At 39.4% G+C, this 19,144-nt stretch overlaps 1 protein-coding gene across 3 annotated transcripts in view; it reads left to right on the top strand.

The window, feature by feature from the left end:
* Positions 1–19,144, top strand: part of LOC119723817 (transmembrane and coiled-coil domain-containing protein 3-like) — a 100,997-nt gene that overhangs the window by 27,631 nt on the left and 54,222 nt on the right. For all 3 annotated transcript variants that reach the window (XM_038194694.1, XM_038194695.1, XM_038194693.1), the window contains 2 exons: positions 6,948–7,084; positions 8,124–8,274. In XM_038194694.1, the coding sequence (XP_038050622.1) occupies positions 6,948–7,084; positions 8,124–8,274 (288 nt within the window). The remainder of the gene's footprint in view (positions 1–6,947; positions 7,085–8,123; positions 8,275–19,144) is intronic.

Here is a 19,144-nt window from a genome sequence, read left to right as displayed (position 1 = left end):
TTTAGGGTAAACACACCCAACAGTGAGGTCATTTAGAGGGCGGGCTATTCTTGAGTAATTCTCAATGAAGCGATCAAACTTGTTTCACATTCAGAGGTCGAGGCCATGTCTCCAGAGCAGACATCTTCTCTGGATCAGTCTGTACTCCTTTCTCCGAGACTATATGCCCGAGATACTTGACAGACCTACAGCAGAGTTGACACTTTTCTGGAGACACTTTCAGTCCAAACTCGGCGAGACGATCAAGAACCTTCATAAGTCTCTCTTCCATCTGGTCTAAGGATTGACCAAAGATGATATGATCGTCCATGTAGACTAGTACTTCAGTCATGTTGATTCCAGACATGCAGGTTTCCATCAACCTTTGGAAAGTTGCAGGAGCACCCTTGACACCTTGAGGCATTCGTTCGAACTGATAGAACCCCAAAGGACAGATGAACGTCGTCTTTTCTTTGTCCTCTTGACGCATGGGTGTCTGATAAAACCCAGATTTCTAGTCGATCACTGAAAACCAACTGCTGCCGTTCAGACAATCAATCGCCTCCTGTATGAGTGGGAAAGCGTATTGATCAGGGATTGTGCGTGCATTCAGTGTGCGATAATCAATACACATTCGCAAGCTACCATATTTCTTGCAAACCAGCACAATCGGTGAAGCATACGGGCTGCGTGATTCTCTGATGATGTCGTTGTCTAACAGCTGCTGCAAGTGTAGCCTCAAATCCTTCAGATCAGCTGGAGCCACCCTTCGTGATCTTTTTGTTCCATTTCAAAGTCAGCATAGGCATAGTCCCTTTAGCAAAGATGTGTCCCAAAGATTGACGTCATGATGACATCATCATGGGTCACGTGTTCATCTATAACACGTGACGTCATCATTCATGTGCATATTACAAAGTCCTATATCTACAGAACTGTCAGTCCGATTGGGTTGAAACTTGGTATGTAGATAGACCGGGATGTGTTATAGATGAACATTGAGGTGACATCATGATGACGTCATCATGGGTCACGTGATGTCATCCTAAAAGTGCCTTTTGTAAAGTCCTATATCTAGAGAACTGTAAGTCCGATTGGGTTGAAACTTGGTATGTGAGTAGACTGGGATGTGTTATAGGTAAAAATTGAGGTGACGTCATCATGACGTCATCGTGTGATTTTTATATGAATTTTTTTTATTTTGGGACCTTTAAGCCATATCTCACGAACGCAACATGCACAATTCATAATTCTTTTTGTATTTTGTTTGTTGGGTAATAGGCGTTTGCAGAAAATTTTGAAAAAACGTGTGACATCATGATGACGTCATCAAAAATGCATTTTTTTGAAAACACATATAAGGGAAAGTCCGATCGTTATATAACTTAGTGGATAGCGAGATAATGATTAAAAAAGCACAATGGAAAAGCCCTATGTTCTGTTGCAAACAGACATAGATCTCTCATTATTATTATTATTATTAAGTGCTGTTAAATGCTGTGAGAGACCTGGACCTGGGAGTCCATTGTCTACATGGTCTTAGAAGAATCCTAGCTGCTTGGCCTGACATTCAGCCTCGGAAAGACGAAAGTCCTTCTACACCCAACAAGGTTCCCACTCAGCAATGCATTACTATCGATGGCATGCAACTGCAGAATGTGGACAGCTTTAAGTACCTAGGAAGCACCTCCTCAAGCGATGGATCTCTCGAAGAAAAAAATATCACAACAAGGATTCAGAAAGCCAGCCAGACACTTGGGATGCTCTGTGTCAAAGTTCTGCAGCACAAAGATATCCACCTCACCACCAAACTCAACATGTACAATGCTGTAGTCCTGTCCTCGATCCTGTATGGCTGTCAAACCTGGACTTTGAACCGTAGCCTCCTGAAGCAGCCACATGTATAATTATTTTGTGTGCACACGAGTATGACCTCGCATACCTACTACAACAAGAATTTTGAAATTAGCTTGTTCTGTTGATGAGGTATGGCTTAAGTCCAAAAATTCAATTTTTTTATGACGTCATCATGACATCACACACGTATAAAAAATTTTTGCACATAAGTATGACCTAACATACCTATTACAAAAAGAATTTGGAAATTAGCTTGTTCTGTCTTCCATTTTTGATGACGTCATCATGACGTCACCCATTTATAATTTTTATGCACATAAGTACGACCTAACAAACCTAATACAAAAAGAATTTTGAATTTAGCATGTTGGGTTCGCGAGATATGGTGATTATCTTCAAAAATTGATGTAAAATCACACGATGACATCATGATGATGTCATTTCAATTTTTACCTATAAAACATCCCGGTCTACCTACATACCGAGTTTCAACCCAATCGAACGTACAGTTATTTAGATATAGGGTCTTAAAGTTTGCAAGTTTAGGATGACGTCACGTGACCCATGATGACGTAATCATGACGTCACTATTCGGGACACAAGCTCACTATAGGATCCTTACATATGGTAAGTTTCATTAGAATACGAGTTTGTTTTAGGTCCAAAGTGCCGTGCTGAATAAATCATGTACAAAGTCTATGGGATTTGGGTTAGAACAAAAAAGAAAAAGTAAGGAAAGTAGAGCTATGCCTGTTCGATGAACAGGACATAGACTTTTCTGCATTTTGTTTTTGTTAATATTTCAGAAGTATATTTGGAAATTCATAAACAAAAATTGCAAAGAAATCAATCGATTATGTCATTATGGCGTCACTTCGGATTTTGCCTGCAAATAACATCATCTGACTTCCCGCCAAGTTTTATGACGATCCAACCAGCCCTTGTATGAGAACAATGTTACCTTTAATTAGTCAAGTTCATGATCAATTAAATTTGTCCAAAAAAAAGGCAAAATAAGAAAGTGAACAATCTTCTTCGAGACGATCAGCGTTCCAGCGATTGAGAAACCCTCCAAGCATATCAAGGGTAACAAGGCATCAGGCCCGAATGGTGTTTCTGGGAGAATCCTGAAATCCTACTGTCTTCTGTTTTTCATAGACTGTATAGTATTTCATATTTCATTTCCCAAAATTAGGAAAACCTCAACTGTCATACTGATTCCAAAAATACCCAAACCCACAGTTATGAATTAATTTAGACCTAATGCTCTCACATCGTCAGTTATGAAATGTTTTGAAAGTGTAATTAAGGATATTATCTTGGTTAAGACTGAGGCTTACACTGACCCTGTCCGGTTTGCCTACCGTTCGGGCAGACGTGTGAGTGATGCCATCTTAACGTAACGACATTCGGACTATATTTCCCTGTAACAAAAAATCCTCCGAAGCTGAGGTTAGAAAAGAAAAAAAAAATCGGATACAAAACGGTGATTCGAACCTGCAACCTCGCGGTGCAGAATCACGACTGTATTGATTGAGCTATCGCACTGCTCGCCAAAACGTGGGGGAAAATAATTATATACACCTGCGTACGTATCATAAAAGTAGACATATGTGGATGTAGTTTGGGAAAAGATAATTCGCGGGCGGGCTGCGTACAATTTTCCCATCGCCAATTGACGTGCGCTTACGGCCGCATGTTGCATAAGATGCATCTGCCAGATATCTTGTGGAGGATGTATTAAAAATGATTAAGTGACGATCACGAACAAATTGAACACAAGTGTACGTTTGTAAGATCATAAAATTCCTCCAAACAGGTGTACTACCCACAGATCTGCAGGAGATTCTCATGCTTGAAAAAACATTGAAAAAGATGGATTTTTGTATCAAATTAAATCTCATTAAAGATCGAATTAATGGTTTTTATCATGACTCTAGCTTAATTTCCCTCCATAACACGTGTCAGACTACGTGCATACAGACTTTTGTGCCAATCAGTCAGATAGTTTTCTCAACAGAAAACTTTGAAAAATGTAGATTCATGATGACGTCACATGCCCGGTGATGACGTCATCGTAACAATACTCGGCAGTGCTCATTATTTTATTGTGGTTTTAGTCTGTACCAAGTTTGAAACCAATCGGATGAATAATAGTGTTAAATTTTGTAAGCTGCTCACCCACTGCTAACCGACCCATCAGCGTGATATTCGCTACTTAGCCAATCCCTCACGCTGCACTGACTACATGTACATGTATTTGGAGTCTTCATCTTCAAAACGACTGCGGTTATTTACCCGACAATACCATGCTATTTAACCGGCAGTTTCGTTGTCTCACAGCTGTTTTGCTGTACTGAACGAGTGAGACTTTATATGGGGCGAGTTTCGCATGAGTTGCAAGCCACTTTCCCCTTACCTAGGTTACAAGTTGCTGTCCAATCAGTGTGATATTTTCCCTAATTAGCAAATCCGTCACACCAACATGAATGCCTCTATTTACCTGGCGTTTCGCTGTTATTTACATGGCAACTTTTGATGTCTTACAGCAGTGTTGCTGTACAAGTGTGATATTTTGCTACTTAGCAAATCCCTCACACCACTTCGAATTTTAGTTGCTTCGCTTTCAACAGTCTGCGGATATTTCACTGTTCGCAAATCCCTCACACTGCACCAAACTTTCGGTGTTTTCATCTTCTAAACGAACGCCGTTATTTTTACTGGCAGTTTCGTTTCATAGCTGTGTTGTTCAACGAGCAGGACTTATTAACATTGACTGCAAGTTGTTAACTCCAACGTACAGCTTCGCGACCAGCCAACGTGAGATTTCGCTTTATTACAGCGAAATATCACGTAAAAGCAAAACCCTCACGTTCTACCAATTACTCGGTGCTTTCGCCTTTTAAGTGTGATATTTCGCTTTAAGCAAATCCCTCACGCTACACCAAATTTTTGGGGCTTTACGTGTACATGTATTAACCAGCGATTTCGTTATCTCACAGTTACATGGTGTGACGCTTCAGGCGTCTCATTCTGCTCTAGTAAATTATACTAGAACACCAGAGCAATACATCCTTCATTTGATAGGCCTATTGCTTGTTTCAAAACTAGTCCTCTGGCCGTTCCAAGATTGTTCCGGCCGCCGCACTGTTGTTCCGGATGTCCCTACTACTTTTGCTGCCGTCCGGTTTTAACCGATCATTTTACATGTATATGGGTTTCCCCTGTGCTGCAATTATGTCATCCATGGGGCCCCAAAGTAATTCAGAAACACCTAAAATACAGCCGGCCACGCAACCGTGCCCGCCATTACTCCACGGCGTGGCCTTGGCCGTATCCATGGCCCCAATATCTGGTTATCCGGGTGCCAGGCCCCCCCCCCCCCCCCCCCCCGCCTTTCCGGGCGGCGATTCAAGTTTGCTCACCCCAGCCCTTGGTTTCTCTGCGTTTCTCTGGCAAGTCGACACCGTCTCACTCGGCTACTGCCTGGAGTTCTTGAGTGCCCCTAAGTCGGACACAAATGCATGCCAGACTCGGGGTCGTCCCCAGAATTGTGAACAAGTCACTGGCCAGTGCCTTCTATTGTCAAGGTCTATGGATGTACATAAACCTTGACGACAGATTCATCATTGTTGTATAGCAGGGTTCAAGGACTGTATTTACTGTTTCATTTCCTCTGAAGTTAAGGACAAACTTCTTTCAGAAAACTGTATCAAGAAAAATGTTTCCTGACAAACGTACAAGAGACCTAAATACAACTCTAGAAAAATTAGATCATCAAATACGCCATTGAGCCAAACCTTCAAGTTTCTCCATTCTTCTTTCGGATGTGTTTACACATGTCTCTGAGGATCCATCACTTGTGGACCAGAACCTTCCAGTCCTTTTCAAATTGCTGGATGACTGTTTAGGTCTCATGCCTATGAGAAATTGCTGCTGGGGCAGCCATAACTTCATCACTGTGCCAAACGTTAAGGGACTGTGGATTAATTCGGATTTGCATGTGCACACGTGCGGACACCCGCTCATGTGTGCAACCCCGTGTGCACTGGTCTGCATGCAATTGCCCTCAAAGGCACTGGCTCTTGTGTTCCTTTGAGTGCCAGTGCATGCCATTGCCTGCCGATGCCTTCCAGTGAGCACAGGCAAGGGGCATTACTAATCCCTGGAATACACTGACAAAAGAGATACTGGGTGGCCGGCCAAGACGGGACCAGAAAAAGAGGTTGTGATGAAAGGATTAGAGTTCCAACGATATAAAAGGCGCTAGATGTGCCACAATGGTGTACCAATTACTCTCTTAACTAGAGGTTCGCGTTTTTTGAGTTACAAAATGCAAAGTGGCCGGGCTCACATCTATTTCATATGTCATGAACTTTACCGCAATAATCAACTGAAAATCATTTTAAACATTTTTGAACCTGCCGCTAGAGGGCACTCTAACATTTTATGACGTCACCAGTAATTTTTTTCTAAAGTACAACCTAGTCAGAGACTAACATTGTTGAAAGCAAGTTAACATCTTTTTCCAATTTCAAATTGCAAGGCACTTCCGGTTTGGGCCGAAAGGAAGGGTCACGTGATTAGACACACACACGAGATAAAATGAAGATCCTGGATTATTCTATCAAAAGTCAAGTTCAGGTCTCTCATGGTTGATTTTATATGATTTTCAAAGATTAAATCTAGAAATCTTTCATTGCTTGTAATTTGACACCCGATGAGGTCATCATAACGTCAGAGTAATATGCACCACTTGGGATGAGGGTCGATATAAGTTGAAAGTTACAAGTTCATACCATAAACTGTTTAGGAGGAAACTGCGGAGAAGTGTTGTCTGGGAAAAGAAAGAAAGAAAGAAATAACCAAACAAAAAAGATTTGTCAGAACAATTCTAAACAGTGGTCGGGTTGTGCCCGACCACTCAATAAGTAGTCCCGTTGAAGATGACCAAACACCTTGGGGGGGGGGGGGATTTACCTTTGACACCACAATTGGAAGGGTGACAACCAGAATCCTGACCATATGCTTCACATTTCATTATTTCATTGATGATCGGAAGCAAACCAGTAACTTGTCTTTTCTGATTGTTGTGTTGTTGTGTTTTACAGCTGTTGGCGCTGTGGTTTTACTTAGTGTTGCTGTGACTCGCTATGTGATGCCAGTTGCCATGCAAAGGCTTCGAATGTCCGGCAGTAAAGAAATGCTAATCATGGGCAGTGTGGCTCTGACCTTCAACATGCTTATGGTAAGCCAGGCCTGAACTGAAAGCTAATTGTCACATCAAAAGTCAGAGTTGTAAGCGAATCAATCACAAGTCAATCTGGTTCTAAAATTACCTGTAAAAGCACACTCCTAATCCGTAGTATTGTGCATGATTGATTTGGGGCTTTGCTTGTTAGAGAGTATAACACTTTCTGCAAATACACCATTATTTTCCATATGGTCGTTACTGCATACTAAAACCACTAGCATGACTATAGGAATGTGCCTCACGAAGTACGGATATCAACCTAAATTGCCTTTTGAAAAGTTTGTCTGAACTGACTCGCACTGACCACAAGGTGATCATTGCTCCCAAATTGTAAAAGCATCTACGTTTGGCTGAAATTGGCAAAAGAATGTAAGAGAAGAAGCATTTTGTAATTTTTCCCGAATTGACCCCTACTGATCACTTGGTGACCCCAAAATTTGAACAACCAAGAAGGAGCTTGGGCCAGGGATGCATTTTAACAGAAAAGAAACTTTTTTTGGAAAATGACCACTACTGACCCTTTGAACATCCCTGATGAAGTTCACCCTAGGTTTGATTCAGATATATAACTGACCAAGTTTGACATTTATTGGATCAAGACTGGGGGAGAAGAAGCATTTCAAAATGTTGAAGAAAATGACCCTTACTGACCATAAGGTGACCATTGGCCAAATTCTGTGAACAACCCATAAGAAGCTTGGTCCAAAGATGTAACTGACGAAGTTTGACATTAATGGGGTCAAGATTGTGCGAGAAGTTTTTTTTTTAAGACTAATGACCATTAGGTGCCTTTTGACCCCACATGCTGGTCACTTAAGATAGGACTCGGGTCAAGGATGTTCCTGTCCAGATTTGGCTGAAATCAGACAAGGAATTTGGCAGATATAGATATAGGACGAATGGGCGGGCGGGTGGCGATCATAGTATATTAGTGTGCTTTGCACGACTGATAGAATTCTCGTTCAATGATGGTCACTTCGCAAACTTTTGCAAAATCGCATACCCCTCCGATAGTTTGTTCCTTTTCCTGCAGATCACAGACCTGTTAGGTGTATCCATGGAGTTGGGTTGTTTCCTAGCTGGCGTCATCCTGAGCTCTTTGGGGCATGCTACGGCTGAGGATATTCGTGGTTTGGTTGAACCTATACGGGATTTCTTTGCCGCTCTCTTCTTTGGTGCAATTGGTATGTTTGTCATTTCCAAGTGAAGGATTTGCTCATTCCTAACCAGAAATCAATTCATGATGGAAACCTCCTATTCTGTGAAGTATTTGAGAGAATTGAGGAGAAAACTTGCGTGACAGTTCCAAAGCTGAAGTGCACAGCTTGACTTTTTTCATTACAAACGCTCAGGAAAAAATGTAAAACAGGAAATTGTGTTCAATTTTGGTTGACATCATGATTAGAATTGAAATGGACTCAAGGATAAAAAATGAGTGTTTGAATAAAAAAAATTCTTTGCGCTGAGTTTGCGATTTAAGGCCAAAAAACAGCCTTCCGTTTCTGGTATAGAGCTTGCCCTTAAAGTGGTGCGGCGACGAATCGTTTTTGTGTTTTCCCCTACTTTTTTTTTCTTCCCTACTTTTTTATTCTTCAAATGTCGGCTGATGTTGCAGATGACCCTTCGATCCCCTTTAAAGTCCTTCAGGGTGGAGCTTGAGGTGACCTCATTATAAGCAGTACATGTATAAGGACATAAGGCTTGAGAATTCTGTACCCACTTACGATCTCGACCGACACGAACATTCTTCGGGAAATTTGGATAGTCAAGACAAAAATCAGAGAAAACGGTAACATACAGACCATACACTGCAGCAACACCAACATCGTGCATGTGCTGCCAGGCGGGCTCGGATTAAGAGAAATAAGTACAAGTCTGACTCGTGGGTCCTGTCCTGAACCTAACAAAAGAAGCAATTTGCAAGGCGATAATCCGCACTGCCAGGGTACAAAAAAACGGCAAATCAAAGGGCGTGCCGCCGGTAATCCCTCCCGTGGACTGCTATTGTTAAGTCACTCATTACCTTGGTAGGCCTATTGAAAAATATAGTTCAGTTTGAGCGATCAGAAAAACTCAAAGCTTGAAAAAAAAAAAAAATGTTGTACGTCAAACAATTAGTAAAACCCATACAGTTACATGTGTTTATGCAAAAAAAATGCTGTCATTCCATACTACATGTATATAGCAAAGAAAATTCTGCAGATAATCATAGCCAGAGCAAACCAACTGCAAGTTAGTCAGGCGCTTAGCCAAGCCCACCCGCCTCCCGAGCATCACACTTGACTAACAGAGGGGCCAGTATTCATACCGTTCGGGGGCTACAGAGCAGGCCAAGCCCGCCCGCTTCTAATCTCAAACGGGCATCAGACTTTTCTGTTTAAAATGCGTATGAATTAACGTGAATAAGAGGCAAGTGCGGTGTCGCAGTCTTAAATATAAAAAAAACATCAAATTATTACCACAGGCAAAACAATTCATGTTTGTCATATGGGGAATACTTTATTTCAATACAGAATGAGGCATTTCGTACATTTGATCAATCCCAGAATATAGATTTCAACGTTCGTATTTCGAAAAAGTCACAGAAAAAAATGCACACCTTGATCATCTAGCTTTTAACCATTATTTATATATAGAACTTTGCAAACTAGGCAGTTGTATTAAGTTCATTTGTCAAATGGTTTCATGCAAAAACGAAATACTTGCATTCTATGAAGCTCAAATAGTAAGGAAGCCCGTTCGTGCCAGATTTTAAAGTGAAAAAAATATTTTTATTGCAAAATAACGCAATAGTTTTGCGAAATAACGCAATAGTATTGCGATGGTTAATCATCCCAACCATCCCCATAACCCACCACTGCCTAATGACCCCCATAAAACACGTTTTAGCTTAAAGAACAAATAGAGACTTAAAAGTACAGTTCTTTTTTAAAAACTTTTAAAAATTCGTTCAGTTCTTTAACAAGCTTAAAAAAAAACTTTTCTAATTCATATCAGGGTACGGCTTTAGTGATTCTTGATGCAAGGCATCCTTTTATCAGTTAATATTGAATGGACCGGTTATGTAATTTTGGGAGGGGGTTATTGCGGGGAAAACATTTTAAAGTTGGAAAATCATTCTTATGTATTTATCATTCGTTTAAATGTATTAGTTTTCTTCAGCGTGGTGGAATATTGAGCGTATTATTGATGCATCCCCCCCAACCCAAACAACCATTCCTCAAAACGTATCATTATATCAGTACAATTTCCCCTGCATTGTTACAGTGCGAATGTACTGTGGATGCACCATTAAATTCAAGTGATTATTAACATTCTAAAGTTTGTTTCCTTCAGGTGCATTGGTAAAACGCAGTACTTGTATTTGCAAGGGAATCATTCAGTTCTCTTCTGTTAGCACGCGTGCGTGCTTGGTGGCCATTTTTAGTCAGAACGCACATCAATACGGGGGGGGGGGGGGGGGGGGGGGGTGTGAAAAGATAATAAAGCCCTTAAAACTTGTTGCCCTTTTCCTCCCAAAATGCCACAGAAATTTCTATTATGGCAACGTTTTTTGAAAAGATCAAACATAGGCCTTCTGGTTTTCAGCACACCGCCCCTTTAAAGCAAAACCATACCACGAAAAGAGCACAACGGATAAAAACGCAATGACGGACAGGAACTTCAAGAACATTTCATCAAAATGGGCAAATAAAGGCCAAACTGAACATCCGGGGTGAAGTTTGTACACGACAGTATTGCGTAATTTCGCAATAAGTATTGCGCTATTTCGCAATAAGTCATTTCGCAAAATAGTATTGCGTTATTTCGCAATAGTATTGCGTTATTTTGCAATACTATTGCATTATTTTGCAATACTTTTGCGTTATTTCCGCAATACTATTGCGTTATTTCGCAATACATTTATTGCGTTATTTCACAATACTATTGCCTTATTTTGCAATAGTATTGCGTTATTTCGCAATAGTATTGCGTTATTTCGCAAAAGTATTGCATTATTTCGCAAAACTATTGCGTTATTTCGCAAAACTATTGCGTTATTTCGCAAAACTATTGCGTTATTTCGCAATGAAATATTTTTTTAATTTTAAAATCTGGCACGAACGGGCTTCCGTAAAAAAGAATAAATTTCAGCAAAAATATAATGATAGCCAGGTGTCTTCCAAACCAACCCTAACTCAGATGGGCACTGTAATCCTCGGAACAATAACCACTAATCTGTTTAGCAGCTATTGTTGTGACCCAGAGGGCCACTCCAGCAGCCAACCGAGCGTCACGCTTGAGTAACCGGGCGGGAACAGCGTTCGAAGCGGGCAGCAGCTTATTGGGCGGGCTCTGCTCGCCCGGTTCTCAAATGGTCCCATTCCGGATCTCATACCTTACATATGGCGCTAATTAAAAAGCATTTACAGGTTCCAGATACATGACTATCGCTCGCTCAGTCAGGCTTCCAGACGCACAATTACAAAATTACAACACCGTCTGCAAATGGTGCCGACTAAACTTAGTTTAAATGTATGGGAGCTCAGAGAGGCTACGTAAAACTTATACTCGATCGTTACCCCATCTAAAAACACGTTAAAATTGTGCAGCAGCAGGATTCCAGTCAAACCAGTGAGTTTGGCGGTTTTGAGACATCATCTTACATTGAAAAAAAAGTTTTTAATTTTGCTGACGCGCATGGCAACTGTGATGCGCGCTTCCCAGAAACCGGAGACTTGGGGGGGGGGGGGGGGTCCCCTAAACTCCCTTGCAAGTTTCGCAAGGATTAAACCTTCCACTCTGCGAAACCCAGTGGCACATTCTATGCACAGTAGACTGCCATTATCATACAAATTGGGTCGCGGCAAAGTTGCAGTTATTGGCTGTTCGGCAATTCGGGCGATTCGCAAAGCAGTGCGCCACCAAGAGTTTGCCACGGAGAGTCCATTTTTCAAGTTTACTGTCGACAAAACATGGCCCATTTGAATGAGTGTCGGTAGACAACTTGAGCTAATATGTCATAGATTGGGGCATAGCGTTCTGCCGCCTTACAAAAAACACCATATTGATAACAACAAAAGAAACGGGCAAACAGATCCTCAAATCATACGCTTACGAAAACCACTGACTGGAAAAAGTAACAATTTCAAATGTCCCGCGCTGTGAATTTGATGACCATCTCCCACAATGCACTGGGAAAAATGAACTCTCCGTGGCAAACCCTTGGTGGCGCACTGCATTGTGTATATCACCAGATTGACAAAACGGCCTTGGTTTTTGTAAAGATATTTGTTTGAACAGCCATTGTTTATGTTAAGATTTTTTGGCTTTTCCGCTTAAAAGCGGAAAAGCCTTTCTTTCAGTTCTGATTTTTGGCTTTTCTGCAAAGTTGCGGAAAAGCCTTTTATGTTTGTTCTGATTTTTATGCCCCGCGGCGAAGCCGAAGGGGCATACTGTTTCCGCCTTGTCCTTCCGTGGGTGGGTGGGTGGGTGGGTGGGTGTGTGGGTGTGTGTGTGGGTGTGTGTGTCCGGACAAATCTTGTCAGCGCGATAACTTGAGAAATACTTTACATATGAACTTCAAATTTGGTTTGTGGATTGTCCTTGGTAATCCTAAGAAGCCTTTTGCATTTGGGGCCGAAAGGTCAAGGGTCAAGGTCACAGTGGCTGAAACAATAGAAATTTTGTCAGCGCGATAACTTGAGAAATACTTTACATATGAACTTCAAATTTGGTTTGTGGATTGTCCTTGGCAATTCTAAGAAGCCTTTTGCATTTGGGGCCAAAAGGTCAAGGGTCAAGGTCACAGTGGCTGAAACAATAGAAATGTTGTCAGCGCGATAAGTTGAGAAATACTTTACATATGAACTTCAAATTTGGTTTGTGGATTGTCCTTGGTAATCCTAAGAAGCCTTTTGCATTTGGGGCCGAAAGGTCAAGGGTCAAGGTCACAGTGGCTGAAACAATAGAAATTTTGTCAGCGCGATAACTTGAGAAATACTTTACATATGAACTTCAAATTTGGTTTGTGGATTGTCCTTGGTAATCCTAAGAAGCCTTTTGCATTTGGGGCTGAAAGGTCAAGGGTCAAGGTCACAGTGGCTGAAACAATAGAAATTTTGTCAGCGCGATAACTTGAGAAATACTTTACATATGAACTTCAAATTTGGTTTGTGGATTGTCCTTGGCAATTCTAAGAAGCCTTTTGCATTTGGGGCCGAAAGGTTAAGGGTCAAGGTCACAGTGGCTAAAACAATAGAAATCTTGTATTTATTCTGAGATCATAGGGATTAGGGATTAATTCATATAAAACCTACAGAAGACACTAATGCTGTCAATGAACGTTCCATTTGACCAAGGTACATGTAAGTTGATGTTAGAGTGGTGTTATGTCATGGAAACAGTCACGGTTGCGGGGCATTTGTGTTTGTAAACACACCTGACTTGTTTTTTCTTTCTTCTTCTTATATCATTCAAAGTTACCATAGGCATAGTCCCTATAGCAAGGATGTGTCCCGAGGAGTGACGTCATGGTGACTTCATCATGGGTCACGTGAGGTCACTTAAAAGATTTCTAGATTTAATCTTTGAAAATCAATATAAAATCAATCGTGTGAGACCTAAACTTGATTTTTGCGGGAATTGATATAATAATCCAGAGTCTTCATTTTATCTCCTGTGCGTAAACTCAAGTGACCCTTCCTTCTGGTCCAAACCGGAAGTGGCTTATAATTCAAATCTGTAAAAAAATGTGAATTTGCTTTCAACGATGTTAGTCTGTGGTGAGGTTGTAGTTCACACAAAAAACCAGGTGATGACATAAAGTGTTAGAGCGCCCTCTAGCGGCAGGTTGAAAAATGTTTAATATGAATTTTGAGTTGATGTCTATGGTGAAGTTTGCGGTTATCGCTTCAAAATGAATATTTATATGATGACCTTAATGCAGACAACACATGTGCGCGAAAAAAAATGATGACGTCATGAAATCGGAAGTTGGAATTTAAAAAAAATCATTTTCTTTGAAAATTCTTAACAAATTAACCATGAGTGTTATATTCTTGAATTTGCTGCAAAATACACTCTAAGGGTAGGTTTAAAACCTTCCTACATTTAGGTTTGGTGGCAATTAGCGTACTTGGACATGCCCTGCAGTACGCTTAAAACCCAGGTTGACTTTAAAACAACGTATAGCACGGACGTACATATAAAACATCGTATAGCACGTACATACGATGTACATGTACACGTACATTGTACCCCGGTACATTACGTCCCTTCATTCTCGCCAAAAGAGGGAGGTACATAACTTTAACGGTTGTACCACAGATGTACAAACACATGCTGTGGGATGTATGCATAAGGTAGGCTAGCCCGCTACAGATCCTGATCTCGTACAGGAAATTTCTCTGTTTGCATTGCCAAAACTCCTTCACGTTGCAATTTTGTTTTATCCAGATCACCAGGCATCTATGGACTTTCTGCTGAGTTGTATAACAAGGAATATAAAAAAATATTGTGTGTTTCGGTACTTTTAATGATTGTAATGAATATTCACGTTTTCCAAAACTTGCAAATTTTTCCTCACCGTATCTGCTAATAGGTACGGTACTGTTTATGTTTTAACAAATTTTTAATTGTGTTCTGTCCATGAAAGTTCCAAGTTGTCTGGTTCCCACAGCTGCAAATGCAAAATAAGGTCGAAGGACGATATTTCCAGTGTGAAATTGTAAAAACTTGTATGCGATCAAATATCAACAAAGCAAATTCGTTATGGGCAACATCACATATGGAGCTTTAATACTAAATACCAAATTTAGCAAATTTTGACATCAAATGCAATTTCAATATACTTCTTTAAAATAATTTACGTAACTTACATAATACATTTATACTCTAAAGCATAAAACAATACAAAGTCTGTTGCAAACAGACTTATACCTCTAGTTGGCTTTTCCGCAAAGTTGTGGAAAAGCCTTTGTTTTTGTTCTGAATTTTTTGTTCTGAATTTTTTTTCTTCTTTTTTTTGTTCCCAAATGCCATAGACTTTGTATACGATTTTTGTACTCGCCACTTTTGCCATTTATTTTTGTCGTACATCATTCAAATCATGCATATGCATAGTCCTTATAGCAAAGTTGTGATTACGTCATCATAGGTCACGTGACCTCATTACAAACGTGCATATTTTGAAGTCCTATATCTACAGAACTGTAAGTCCGATGGGGTTGAAACTGGGTATGTAGGTAGACCGGGATGTATTGTAGGTAAAAATTGAGGTGACGTCATGATGATGTCATTGTGCGATTTTATATAAATTTTTGAATTTTTGGACCTTTAAGCCATATCTAACAAACGCAACATACAAAATTCAAAATTCTTTTTGCATAATATGTTTGTTAGGTAATAGGTATGTGCACAAAATTTTGAAACATGTGTGACGTCATCATGACATTATCAAAAATGCGATTTTTCAAAAGCCATATAAGGGAAAGTCCGATCGTTGTGAAACTTGGTGAATAGCTAGATAATGGTACATGTATGCAAAATCCAAAATGATGTCACCATGACATCATCAGTTGATTTTTTATGATTTTTTTAATATTTACAATTTCATTACACTTTCAAAATTTAACATTTCCCTTCATTGGATTGACTTGAAGCTTAGTACAAACCAAGACCACAATGCAAAAATTTGCAAATTGACAAGTGTTATCAAGATGACGTCATCATATGCCAAATCCAAAGTGACATCAACATGATGCCATCAACTAATTTCTTTGGCTTTTTCGCCAATTTGCGAAAAAGCCTTTCTTTTTGTTCAGATTTTTCTTGGGTTGAAACTCGGTATGTTGGTAGACTGGGATGTGATAGAGGTAAAAATTGTGGTGACGTCATGATGATGTCTTCGTGTGATTCTATATGATTTTTTGAATTTTTGGACCTTTAAGCCATATTTCATGAACGCAGCAAGCTAGATTCAAAATTCTTTTTGTATTTGGTTTGTTAGTTAAATATGCCCAAAAATGTGTAAAATGTGTGACGTCATCATGACGTCATAAAAAATGCGATTTTTGAAAACACATATAAGAGAAAGTCCGATCATCATGAAACTTGGTGGATAGCTAGATAATGGTACTGGTATGCAAAATCTGAAATGACGTCACCATGACGTCATCGGTTGATTTTTAATGATTTTTTTAATATTTACATTTTCATTCTGCTTCCAAAATTTAACACTTCCTTTCATCTGATTGACTTCAAACTTGAAACAGTTAAGACCACAATGCAAAAGTGTGCATTGACAAGTGTTGTCAAAGTGACGTCATCGTAGGGCATGTGACTTATCATTAAGGTGCATTTAAATGTTACAATTGTGAGTAATGCGTCATGACGTTATCAATACAGAATATTTCTGAAATGTATTAACAAAAAATTTGAAAAAAACCTATGTTCTGTTTCAAACAGACATAGAACTCTAGTTTATATTTGATATCTGTTGGCTATACCATGGAGCTATAGCTCCATGGCTATACTAGCTCAATGTAATTTTTTTTATTTTTGAACCAAAAAATATAATTTTCATGACTGTACATCGGCAGAAAAAGCAGAAAGTCATAAAAAAATTGATAAGCAGATCTTCTTTTTTTTCACGCGAAATCCCATAGACTTTGTACACGATAATTGTACATTCAACTTTGTCATACATCATTCAAATTATATGCATTGTTCTTGTAGCAAAGTTGTGTCCTAAAGAGTGACGTCATGATTATGTCTCTACATAGGTCACATGAAGTCTTCACAAATGTGCATATTTGGATGTCCTATATCTACAGAACTATAAGTCCGATTGGGTTGAAACTCGGTATGTGGATAGACCCGGATGTGCTATAAGTAAAAATTGAGGTGACATCATGATAACATCATCATGCAATTTTATTTGAATTTGAATGTTGGGACCTTAAGCCATATCTCAAAAACGCAACATGCTAGATTCAAAATTCTTTTTGTATTTGGTTTGTTAGGAATATACACAGAATTTTGGAAAATGTGTGACGTCATCATGACGTCATCAAAAATGTGATTTTTGAAAACACATATACGGGAAAGTTAGATTGTCATGAAACTTGGTGGATAGCGAGATAATGGTACAAGTATGTAAAATCCGAAATTACGTCACCATGACATCGGTTGATTTTTTATAAATTGTTTTAATATTTACAATTTTATTCCGCTTCATGAGGTGAATTTCCCTTTTAAAATCATGGCCCCTTTTTATACCAGGCTTGCGGTGTTTACCTTTTTGAATGAGCCCAGTGTACATGTAACATTATCTGGTTAATCCCTTAGGCAATCAGTTGTAACACCACAGGGGGCCAGTCCAAATGATACTGTTTTACTTCCTGCTGGATCAACCTTTTTGAAACCCCAAACATGTTACATAAAAAGGCACGTACAGTCCGACAAATTCATGATTTTTGTTTATTTGTGCATCAATTTCAATGATCACAGAAAGAAAATATGGTTTCATTGCCCGACAAAACAAATATTACGTTTGACATTTAATTTATGAAAAATCTAGGTACGTTAAGACCACTAAAGAATGATTCGGGCATGCCAAAAAAAAGTTGTTAAGTCAAGCGATACTAATAATTGTTCCCTGCTGGTGGTAGGCATTCATATGGTGCTGAACTGTCCTGAGGAGATAAAATATTGAGATAAGAGAGATAAGAAAGCCTGGTTCAGTCTTGATGAAAAACACCACTTACGGCCTTATCGGTTTTCTTTTTTATAAGAGGATTCACGGCATGCCAAAATTTAACACTTCCTTTCATCCGATTGACTTCAATCTTGGTACAAACCAACAAGACTACAATAATGCAAAAATGTGTATTGACAAGTGTTATCAAGACAACGTCTTTGTATGGCATCTTTCAGGGAAACCATACCAACTTTTAAGTAACAAACAAAACATTCTAAATTAATTCCTTTTTTACAACAGGTTTGGCCAATTGTGAGAAAGGTGTTATGACGTCATCAATACAAAATATTTCTGAAATGTATTTTAAAAAAACTGCGAAAAAGCCCTATGTTCTATTGCAAACAGACGTATCTCTAGTTTTGTTTCTTCTTCTTTTTTTCTTCTTTTTGGTCCCACCCAGATCCCATTGACTTTGAACATTTTTTTGTATGAGACACTTTCGACCTAAAACAAAGTCCTATTCCGATGAAACTTATCTCAGGTAAGGACCCTATAGTGAACTTTTGTCTTGAAGAGTGACGTCATGATGACGTCATCAGGGGTTATGTGACGTCATGTTAAAGGGAAAATACAACATTTGCAAACATCAAAAACTAAAACTACCAAATCATTTTGAAATACCTTGCTGGACTGTTAGTGAATGACAGTGTAAAGCATTCTGTAAAATCATGGCACCTGGTATACCGTCATTTTCAAGAAAAGTGGTATTTTTGTATCAATTTCCGACGCTGGTCGGCCGACCAGCGTTGGAAAAAACTGGTTTTTTTTTCTTCAAATACTGGCCCCAATTGACCATCGCACTTGTTTGCAATCGATTACACACCTACGAACGGGTACAAGCCAGCTAGACTGGTTCCCTGACCTTACAATTCCCCAATGTATGTAAACTGCTCTGTTCCGTCTTATATGGAGTCAGGGAACCAGACTACAGGAAAATGGTTGTTTTTCTTGGTTTTTATAGCATTTTCGTACACAAAACCTCAAAAAAGTCAGTGTAACTACATTTGCTATATATTGACAACCCCCCAATTCCATCCATTTCTGAAAATTAAAGCAAAAGCAAATGATGTATATTCCCTTTAAATGTGCATATTTTAAGGTCCTATATCTAGAGAACTGTAAGTCTGATTGGGTTGAGACTTGGTATGTGGGAAGACCAGAATGTGTATAGGTAAAAGTTGAGGTGATGTTGTGATGACGTTATCCAGTGATTTTATATGGATTTTTGAATTTATGGACCTTTAAGCCATATCTCATCAACAGAACAAGCTAAATTAAAAATTCTTTTTGTAATAGGTATGTCAGGGCATATT

Source organism: Patiria miniata, unplaced genomic scaffold (assembly GCF_015706575.1).
Source record: "Patiria miniata isolate m_02_andy unplaced genomic scaffold, ASM1570657v1 HiC_scaffold_17, whole genome shotgun sequence".
NCBI classification, from domain to species: Eukaryota; Metazoa; Echinodermata; class Asteroidea; order Valvatida; family Asterinidae; genus Patiria; species Patiria miniata.
This window is presented reverse-complemented; position numbering and strand designations above follow the sequence as displayed.